General features: G+C 53.2%; 1 protein-coding gene across 1 annotated transcript; it reads right to left on the reverse strand.

Moving 5' to 3' along the window:
- Positions 1-235: 235 nt before the first annotated feature.
- Positions 236-10,326, reverse strand: Pgap3 (post-GPI attachment to proteins 3). Its single transcript, XM_013037120.1, has 7 exons — positions 10,318-10,326; positions 9,555-9,707; positions 2,461-2,523; positions 1,641-1,702; positions 1,260-1,396; positions 844-1,048; positions 236-409 (listed from the first exon to the last, which is right to left on the reverse strand). The coding sequence occupies exons 1-7, from the start codon at positions 10,324-10,326 to the stop codon at positions 346-348; spliced, it is 693 nt and encodes a 230-aa protein (XP_012892574.1). The 3' UTR covers positions 236-345.
- Between the last annotated feature and the right edge of the window lie 228 nt (positions 10,327-10,554).

A 10,554-nucleotide genomic window follows, 5' to 3' on the forward strand; every position in this document is an offset into this window, starting at 1 on the left:
AGGGCTAATAGGAGACCCCACTGCATCACTGCATCCCAAAGACCCATGGTACTAGTATCCCACAGATGAAGGATGTGGTGGGGGAAGGGCTGATGGGGGGTGGGGGGAGATAGAAGCAGCGTGCTTCTGAGTAGAACTTGGTCCAGGTCCAGTTAATCCAGAGGTATCAGAGGGGCTGCCCAGATGTTTGGAGGCCATCACAAGGACAGACTCCAAGCCCTGGGAGTACGATTCTCAGCCCACCTCTATCATGAGTTCAAAAAGCTAAAAGGAGAAAATAAGTCATTTCATGAGGGAGGGAGGAGGGGGGAGCTGGCAGGAAGGGAAGATCTGCTCCTAGGGTCTTCAATCCAGCTTGAACTTGTCTTCTGATTCTCTCAGCAGGTATAGGCTGTCATCTTCCAGAAAGCTGTAGGCAGAAGAAGCCCACTGAGGCTGGCACCTCGCTCGGGGAGCTCCCTGGGACAAAGTGGGAGGGCATGGGCAAGCTGGAAGGAGGCCAGCAACACATGGCGCCCTCAGGCTTCCTTAGGATTGGGCAAGGAAGGGCACAAAGAAAAGTGAGCGCTGGGGCCGGGCGCTGGTGGCTCACGCCTGTAATCCTAGCTACTCAGCAGGCTGAGATCTGAGGATCGAGGTTCAAAGCCAGCCCGGGCAGGAGAGACTGTGAGACTCCTATCTCCAATAAAACACCAGAAACCCGGAAGTGGCGCTGTAGCTCAAGTGGTAGAGTGCTTGCCTTGAGCTGAAGAGCTGAGGGACAGCGCCCAGGCCCAGAGTTCAAGCCCCACGACCGACAAAAAAAAAAAGAAAAGTGAGCGCTGGGCTGGGGCTGGTACCCACCTGAAAAAGAGGATGTAGACAGGGATGGTGCTGATGTGCCAGATGGCATGGGCATCCAGGACCCAGAAGAAGGGTGGGAAGTCAAGTAGTTCAAGCAGGGACAGCCCCTGCAGCAGCAAAACCACCACCATGCACTTGTGGACATGAGGCAGCTGCCGGCGGTTCCACAGGCACCAGGCCAGCCACCATACCATGTTCACCACACCTGGGGATCGGTGGGCACCACAGGCTCACTCATCAGACCGCCTCCCTGTCCCCAGGCCACCCTCCAAGTGCTTAGTCCTGGGCCCATCCTCAGTCTGTCCTCTCAGCCTCACCTCTCCCTCCACCTCCCAAGGCCTCTCCAGAACCTCAAACCTCATCCGCCCCCCTGTTCTGCACATGGCCGGACCTCTGGGGCTTCTGTCCTGCCTTACCAATTGCCACGTTGACCACCAAGTTGTAGCCATAGTCAAAGTGGATGAGGCTCAAGTAGGAGACGTGTGCGGTCAGCAGCAGCAGCAGGAGGGCGCGGAAGGCACTGGCCACAGACGGGTGCTGCAGCCCCACGGTCCTGCCCACCCCCCAAAGCAGCTCAAGGTGGCAGGTAGCTATCCCGCTCCCTGAACCACCTTCTTCAACAGGAGCGCACCTTGCTGAAGCCACTGCCCCCTCCCCTGCCCAAAGAGGGCAGCCCCTCCCCCAGGGCAGCCTGGTGGGGTTGGGGAGGCCAGGGAAGAGGCCCTGAACAGTACCTCTGGGGAGGATGAGGAGCCCCTCACTGCCCACCTGTTCCCCAGCCCTTCAGATAGACTCACCTGACACAGCACAGGTAGATAGAGTGCAGGATGACAGCAGAGGCACAGAAGTAGTCCATCTTCTGAGGATGGGGAGAGCCCACGGGGCCGTGTGAGGAGACTAGGGCACTCGAAGGCTTTGCAGAGGGCAGAGCCCACCGGAGGACCCACCGGGGACAGGGGCAGGGAGGGCCTGGGCCTAGGCTTGCAGTCAACAGAGATGTGGTCATATGCCCAGGGTGCTTTAACCCTGATGGATTCACTATGTTCACATTGCACAATGGTTTAGTGTGCATACCTGTGTGTGTGTGTGTGTGTGTAAACTGGGGCTTGAACTCAGGACTTCACACTCAAGGCTGGTGCTCTATTACTTGGCCTACACCTTCACTTCCAGCTTATTTTCTGGTTAGTTGGAGATAAGAGTCTCAAGGACTTTTCAGTTGGGCCTGACTTCAAACTCTAATCCTCAGATCTCAGCCTGCTGAATAAACTATAACCCTCAACTGTCATCCGAGCTAGGATTGCGGGTGTGAGCCATGGTTGCTTGGCCCTGGCATCGTGCTTTAACACTGCTCTGCAGCCAGGTTTTCATGACATCAGTGGGTGTGCCACCATGAGTGCACACCACTGAATTCAGAGCTGAACTCAAGGACACTGGTCCCGATCACTCCTACTAGCTGGTGGCCTTGAGCAAATGACTTCACTTCTGTGAGGCAAAATGAGCCAGTGATGGAACCTTACAACCTTAGGAGCCTACAGAGGGTACACATTACAGGCCATTCTGCCCAAGCCGCCCGTTCCCCTCTGGCACTGTCCGTGCAAGGGGGGTGAGAGCACTCACCTCTGTGAGATCAGTGTCCCTGGTGTGGAAGACCGTGGACCAGAACCACGCATTGAGAGACACCTGAGGAAGGAGGGGTGGGTGAGTGCACTGTGTCCTGTCTGGGGGGACTCCCAGAGGTTCACAACCGCGGCCTTTGGGATGGGCTCTGAGGGAGAGAAATGTGCTTTTTGGGTCCCCAGAGCCCTGTTGAATTGCCCAGGCCCTCACTCCTACTCAGCCTAGTTTCCTCAGGAGGACAATTCCCCTCAAAACTGTGACATACCCCCCCTAAGGCCCCCAAAGCCACAGGGGCTACAGCCTCCACAGGTTCTAGCCTGGCCTGGGAACCAGTCCTGGCAAAGCAAGTTCCCAGGTTACTCAAGAGCTGTGGCAACAGCCCGAGGGGCCTGCCTCCTCCTCCTCCACCAACCAGGTGATGACAGCCCCACCTGGGCCCAGGGGGAGCGGGTGACCTCAGCTTCCAGGGGTGGGATGAAGTGGGAGGAATGAAAGGGCTTGGGCCAGCCTTGAGGTGTGTCCCTGAACACTGAGGCCCAGCCTCTGAGGACAGCTGCCAATCTAGCCCAGCTCTCTCCTGGCCAGGCCGGCCCAACTCGCCAAGCCAGAGCTTCGTCTGAGCCCTGGGGAAGAGCAAGGGCAAGACAGAAGGGCTGCAGCCAGCGAGGGCCCAGGGTAAATGACATGGAGAAAGCAGGAGTCTTATGGGCGTGGTTGCTGGCACTTTCTTCCAGGATGGCTGTGTTCTGGGATGCAGTGCAGAGGCCAGGCAGTCAAAGGAAGAAACAACAGGGCCAGGCCTGGTGTGTCCCGGAGGAGGGGAGGAGTGCTCAGGGGGGGGATGGGCCTGTCAGAGATGAAAAGGACAAAAGAGCTGCCAGCTTTAGTACCCGGCTAACTGACCAGACCAGGGGCAGGAAGCCATTCCATAGGATCCAGCAGCAGGAGGGTTAGGCAGGCAGCTGGGGGGACGGCAGGCAGAGAGGGAAGGGAGGAGGCGCAGGACTGCAAGGCTAGCCAGATACCCGTTCCACTGCTGGGCTGAGCTTGGGAGAGTCAGGGTAGCCTGTGACCTGTGCAGCCTGAGCCTTGCTCTTCTGTTGCTCTAGACTGTGGCAAAGGCCTTGCCTCTTAGGCCAGCTCCATGCTAGGGACATATCTGGGCTAGCCAGTTTTTGAGATAAGAGTCTCACTCATTCTTGTCTGGACTGAGTGGTCTTCTGTTCCTTCCTGGCCCTGAGGGCTGATGACTTCTCAGGCCAGGCTGTTTCTTCCTTTTTTTTTTTTTTTGGGTCCGGTCGTGGGCCTGAACTCTGGGCCTGGGCGCTGTCCCTCAGCTCTTCTGCTCAAGTCTAGCGCTCTACCACTTGAGCCACAGCGCCACTTCCAGGTTTTTTCTTTTTGCTTATGTGGTGCTGAGGAATTGAACCCAGGGCCTCAGGCATGCAAGGCAAGCGCTCTACCACTGAGCCACCTTCCCAGCCCTCCTTTTTTTTAAGTTGTTTTTTTTTGGGGGGGTCCAGTCATTGGGCCTGAACTCTGGGCCTGGGGGCTGTCCCTCAGCTCTTCAGCTCAAGGCTAGCACTCTACTACTTGAGCCACAGCGCCACTTCTGGCTTTTTTTTTTCTGCTTATGTGGTGCTGAGGAATCGAACCCAGGGCCTCAAGCATGCAAGGCAAGCACTCTACCACTGAGCCACCTTCCCAGCCCTGCTTCTTCCTTTAAGGGTGGCCATTCTGTCTCTGCCACCTGCTTCCAGGCTTCCTGCTACTGTCCCTTCCTCTAGAGGTTGGGAAATGGGGTGAAAGCTTCTGACTTCTTGGACACTGGGGTATACAGGGTCACAGCTGGGAGAGGAGCCACCCAGGACTGGAGACAGATGCAGGCAATCACCAGGGCCATGACCAGGAAGGACAGGTTCAGGGTCAGCTTAGGGAAGAGATTGGCCCAGGAGCTAGTGTAGGAGGAAGAGGAGAAGGAGCAGGGGCTGCCAGCCAGCCAGGCCTCCTTGTCACCCACAATAGAAAGAGAGAGGTGACAAGAGGATTAAGTGGCAGTTGGAACACCCAAAATCATCAGTGGACATGCGCTGGGCCAGGCCTTCACTCCACAGGAAGGACAGGCGGGGGCTGCTGGGTTCCCTGCCAAACCTCTACCTCCGACACTTTCCACGTTCAGAGACCCACCTCAAGACTGGACTCTGGTTACCCGCTCTCCCTGAGAGACTATGCTGGATGGGGAGTGACTCTTCTGCCGACCCTTTCCTTAGACTTAGAATGCAGGGCTTCAGTGGCTCACACTTGTAATCCCAGCTACTCAGGAGACTGAGCTCTGAGGATGGTGGTTTAAAGCCAATCAGGTAGGAAAGATGGTAAAACTCTTATCTCTAATTAAAAACCAAAAAAAGCCGGGCTCAGGCCTGTAATCCTAGCTACTCAGGAGGCTGAGATCTGAGGATCGCGGTTCAAAGCCAGCCCGGGCAGGAGAGACTGTGAGACTCCTATCTCCAATAAACCATCAGAAAACCGGAAGTGGCACTGTAGCTCAAGTGGTAGAGCGCTTGCCTTGAGCTGAAGAGCTGAGGGACAGTGCCCAGGCCCAGAGTTCAAGCCCCACGACCTACAAAAAAAAAAAAAAAAGCCAGAAGTGGAACTGTGGCTAGTCTAGAGTATAAAAAGCTCAGGGACAATGTCCAAGCCCCGAGGTCAAGCCCTAACACTGGCATCACACACACACACACACACACACACACACACACACACACACACACACACAATGCAAGCCCTAGAGCCATACTTCCCAGGTTCAAATCTCAGCTCTGCCTGCCTTCTAATTTTTTTGTTTGTTTGTTTGCTAGTCCTGGGGCTTGAACTCCAACCCTGGGTGCTGTCCCTGAGCTTCTTTTGCTCAAAGCTAGTGCTCTACAACTTGAGCCACAGCTCCACTTCTGGCTTTTTGATAGTTTAATGGAGATAAGAGTCTCACAGACTTTCCTGTCCAGGATGGCTTGGAACAGCAATTCTCAGATTTCAGCCTCCTGAGTAGGTAAGATGACAAGTGTGAGCCACCAGCCTGGCTCAGCTGTATTCTTGAACAAGTAACCAAGCTTCTGTGATGACCTTAGTGGCCTTACCCACAGAGTAGTGTTAAAATAGCACACACACCTTCCAGGAGAGCTGTCTTACATGCCTGGTCAAAGGAGCCACTCTACAAATGGCTACTGTTATTCCTGCGTGGTCCGCAGCTGATGCCCCATAAATGTTGTTTTCCTTCATTCTGTCCAGTAGGCTGACCCCACCGCTTCCTTCACGGGTTTCCCCTATATTTAAGTGTTGCCAAGTTCAAGGTCAAACCTTGGGATTCCTGTAATGTAGACACTTCACCTTGGGTAGAGCTTTTCTTCCTTGTTCCTGAGCCACTAGCCCAACAATAGGGTCCCAACTGATACTGTTGCTCTTCTGCGTTTGTAATCAAGGCCCAAGCAGAGGACAGATGGACAGAGAAGGAAGGGAAATCCCCAGACACAAGTGCATGGCTGCTCCAGGCTCCTCAGCCAGGCTGGAGGGGAGTGGAAGGGGCAGACTCCATAACCAGCCAGGGGGACAGCGGGCTGGCCCAAGCACCCAGAACTTCAGCAAACACTGAGCAAAGGGGGTGGCCGGGGCACGGCGCCAGTGCAGGGGACAGGGATGAGGGGCCGGTGCAGTCTGCTGGGAAATAGGAAAATTGAGACAAAAATATCACAGCCATGAAACTGGTTGCATGCCACGGGAGCCAGATCTGTCAGGAATTCGACCCCAGTGCTAAGCCCCAGTGCTTGGGGCTGTCATTGACACCGTAGTGGTGGGGACAAGTGGGTCTTTAAATAGCTCGGTGTCTCAGAAGTGGGAGAAGCAGAATGTTAAATATGATGCCTGCTGCCATCCTGTCCCCTCCCAGGGGCCAGTGTCTAGCTCTGCCTCAGGCATAGTAAGCCTGCCTGGGCTCATTCTTGAGAGAACAGGAGCTTTTTCTACATCAAAAAGGATTCCTTGATTTCCTGCCATTGCCCATTCCACTGGCTCTTGTCGGACCATCAGGAAGTCCTTCCAGAAGTCTAACCACCATTTGGCTGCAGGGGCAACTTATCTCTAGTAGATTCCTCAACAGAGGTGACCTATCAGGCCTTACCTCCATCTATCATCCTACAAAGACAGTCAGGGGGCTGGGAATGTGGCTTAGGAGCGCTTGCCTAGCATGCATGAAGTCCTGGGTTCAATTCCTCAGTTCCACATACATAGAAAAAGCTAGAAGTAGTGCTGTGGCTCAAGTGGTAGAGTGCTAGCCTTGAGCAAAAGAAGCTCATTAGAGACAATGCCCAGGCCCTGAGTTCAAGCTCTAGGACTGGCAAAAAATAAAAAAGATAGTTGGGGCTTCCCTTCTACTTCTTCCTCTCACTTTTGCACTCGAGGACTTTTCTCTATTAGAGGAAGCAGTGGGGAACTGGTTCAGTCTCCTAGATGCAGCAGAAAGTCAAGCCTCCTTCATGAAGTCCATGAGCCTTTGCTAGGTGCCTGTGGCTCATATCTATAATCCTAGCTACTCAGGAGACTAAGTTCTGAGGATCACAGGTTCAAAGCCAGCTTATGCAAAAAAGTCTCTGAGACTCTTATCTCTAATTAACCATCAAAACACTAGAAGTGGAGCCGTGGCTGAAGTGGTAGAGTGCTAGCCTTGAGCAAAGAAGCTCAGGGACAGTTGAGTTTTTTTCTTTTTTGTTTTTCGTTTTTGTTTTTTTTTGGGGGGGGTCAGGTGTGGGGCCTGAACTTTGGGCCTGGGCGCTATCCCACAGCTCTTCAGCTCAAGGCGAATGCTCTACCACTTGAGCCACAGCACCACTTCCAGCTTTCTGAGTGGTTTATTGGAGATAAGAGTCTCAGGAACTTTCCTGCTCGGGCTGGCTTTGAACCATGATCCTCAGATCTCAGCCTCCTGAATAGCTAGGATTACAGGCATGAGCGCCTGGCTCAGGGACAGTGTTATGCCCATAGTGTCCCAGGATACCTCCCCAAACACACTCCCTCAACACACACACACACACACACACACACTTTTGTGCCTCAGTATGCAGAACTTAGCAGGCTTTCTAGCCTTTCCTGGTACCTGCCCAGCTGTAGCCCAGGTCTATACAGCAAGGCAGAGTGGCTTTCTGCCAAAGCTTTACTAGCCTCTCTAGGGGCCATGGTCTCTTAATTTCCCAAAGGCAAAGCTGTGGCATCCTTACACCAAAATAGAACCGAGAATTGATGGGGCCTTCCCACTGTACCCCAATTCAAAGAGGGGCCGCATTCTGTCTAGAAGACCAGCCCAGGACAAAGTCCACTGCCACACCCTCCAAACAACTCAGGCTGTCTCTCTCCTGCAGAAACATACATACAAAGAACTTAATGTCAAGTATAAAATCTGAAGTAGGGGCTGGGAAGGCGGCTCAGTGGTAGAGCGCTTGCTTTGCATGCATGAGGCCCTGGGTTCGATTCCTCAGCACCACATAAGCAAAAAGAAAAAAGCCGAAAGTGGCGCTGTGGCTCAAGTGGTAGAGCGCTAGCCTTGAGCTGACGAGCTGAAGGACAGCGCCCAGGCCCAGAGTTCAGGCCCCACGACTGCACCAAAAAAAAAAAATCTGAAGTAGATGGGCTGGGTCTGGGAACAAGCCTGTAATCCCAGCATTCAGTAGGGGAAGGCAGAAGAGAGTTGGAGTCCAAGTTTGACTACAGAGTGACACACACACACACATACACACACACACACAAATAAAAAGAAAAACAAATGATCATCATCTATAGTGGGTCTGAGGCTATGTCCATTGAGGGCCTTGTGATGGTACAAGGGAACCCCATGACTTACAGCCCCATGTTCTGCAGTGTCCTAAGACTTAGGCTCCAGCTATCTATTCTCTACTCCCTGCCCTACATCATCCCCAACTCTTCCCCTAAAGCTCTTGGCTATTGTGGACTGCTGGTGTCCCTGGCAGGTGGTACTACTCACTAAGACAGAAGTTGAGGTGCAGACACCAGAGATGGAAGCCCCAGGAATCAAGAGCTGTGCAGCAACCCTCTAAAGTATCCTTGGGACTGTGGTACAAGCACAGAGGTGATGAACTTTGTGCTAGGCAGCACTGCTCGGTGCTCTCTAAGAGGGGTGGGGATGAGGAGGCAGACAAGCCATGTCCCTGGAAGAACCCCAAGGGAAAAGGCGACAGGAGGGACCTGCTTTCTCTCTCAGACAGGACTAAATTCCCTTCTCAGTGAGTGGTCTAAACAAGAAGTGGGGGCTCCACTGCACCCATGGTTGTGACACCGTGCACTGATACCACTCCCTTGCCTACAACCAGGTCCCAGCCCCAGCCTGGCACTCAGCCCTCTTAGCTCCATCTCATCTCCTTATACTCCAAGGCTGCCTGCACAGGCCCCACCCATACTGCCTGGAACAGCTGAATCCCAATTCCTCTCTCCCATACACCCATGTCTAAGCCTTGTCAGGCCCACAAGTTTCCCATGACACTGTCCTCCCTGGTACTTAGTCCCTACTAGAGGATGTGGCCTCTCTGCCTCACCAACTCCCCCAGCTCTCAACTGGGCCTTCCTGGGCTCTGCCTGACTCCTGCCCCCTGTCTCCCAGATAGGCCCATTACATTTCACTCCCTAGGATGGAGCCTGCAGTCCCTCCAGTACCAACCCTGTGTCTGCCCACAGGCAAATGCTTAGCCATCTTTCAGCCCAGAATGCGGAGGCAGCCTAGGCTGAGGGCTCAGGTCTTCAAATCACTGTGCTAGCAGTTAGGCCTATTCTCTTTACTTGCTAACTAGTTAGCTATTCACTTCCCAGCTCTGAGCCTTTCTCTGATGAGGATTACATGAGGAAATATATGTTAAGTGCTTAGGACAGAATTTCTATCCCTTTATCCATCTGGCTTAAGGTTCTGCTGGAAGGGAAGACCTGACAGAGTCCCTTTTCGGTTACAACTGTACTTTTAGCCCTGAAAACAGGGAAAGCTGGGTGGCTAGAAGTCCGGGGTATCATTGAGGATTGAGAGTTCCTCCTGTCAGGCTACCTACCCAGGCAAAGGCCACGCAGGTGTGGTACATGGGGGAGGAGGCTGGCACGGATGTGCGGTAGCGGCAGAGCATCACCAGGCTGGCCAGGCCATTGAGGAGAGAGGCCACAGCAGAAGCTGGCTCTTGGATGAACAGGAACCGAGAGAAGGGCCACTGAAAAAAAGGAGCAAATGGAGGGGCCTGAGGGACAGGCAGCCCCGAAGGTGCAGCATCAACAGGTTTCCAGTTGTTTCCTCAGCTCTGGACTTTGGCCAAAGCCTTTGGCTCTCTCAGGCCAATGAGTAGCTCTAGAGTCATTGCTGGTGAGGATCAGGACCTTGTCCTGGCCAGCACACACTTCTCTGTCCCTGGGGAGAACAGATAATCCAATAACGATGGAAATAACTTGTGTCCATCCAGACAACAGCTTCTAATCCTTTTTCAAGTGTTTCCCACAGTCCTTGGAGCATCAGCTTACTCTGTGGCAAATTAGGGAGAATAATTCCTACCAGTCTCAACTGCTAAAATGAGACAATATTGGACCAAAAGGTGCCTGGAAAGTGAGCAATCTGAAGGATAGTGATACTAATTCTGAGCTTTACTAGAGAAGCAACAGAAAAACATGCCATTATGAGAACTTCAATGGTTTAAGAAGCCCAGCACCTCCCTCTAAGGAGACCCTGAAGCCGCCCAGATTATGTTACTCCAAATCCACAAACAGAACACATTGGTTCCATCAACTCATAGGGAAAGAGGCAGCTTCTGAATAGGTCCTGCTCCAAACCTCCACCATCGCCCCACACTTCAGACTGCTTGCACAGGGTAGACCAACCAAAGTGCATCTTTTTTTCTTTCTTTCTTTCTTTTTTTTTCTTTTCTTTCTTTCTTTCTTCCTTCCTTCCTTCTTTCCTTCCTTCCTTCTTTTGTCAGTCGTAGAGCTTGAACTGTGGGCCTGGGCACTGTCCCTGAGCTCTTCAAGTTCAAGGTGAGTGCGCTACTTGAGCCACAGCACCACTTCCAG

The sequence above is a fragment of the Dipodomys ordii genome, unplaced genomic scaffold, assembly GCF_000151885.1.
Source record: "Dipodomys ordii isolate 6190 unplaced genomic scaffold, Dord_2.0 Scaffold7, whole genome shotgun sequence".
Taxonomy (NCBI): Eukaryota; Metazoa; Chordata; class Mammalia; order Rodentia; family Heteromyidae; genus Dipodomys; species Dipodomys ordii.

Bases quoted from the DNA above. Each gene is read 5' to 3' on its own strand.
- Pgap3 (XM_013037120.1), bottom strand. The intron at 1,703-2,460 runs GTGAGTGCTCTC...CCCCATCCTCAG, and splicing joins GGGACACTGATCTCACAGAG to AAGATGGACTACTTCTGTGC. The intron at 1,049-1,259 runs GTAAGGCAGGAC...ACCGATCCCCAG, and splicing joins GGTGGTCAACGTGGCAATTG to GTGTGGTGAACATGGTATGG.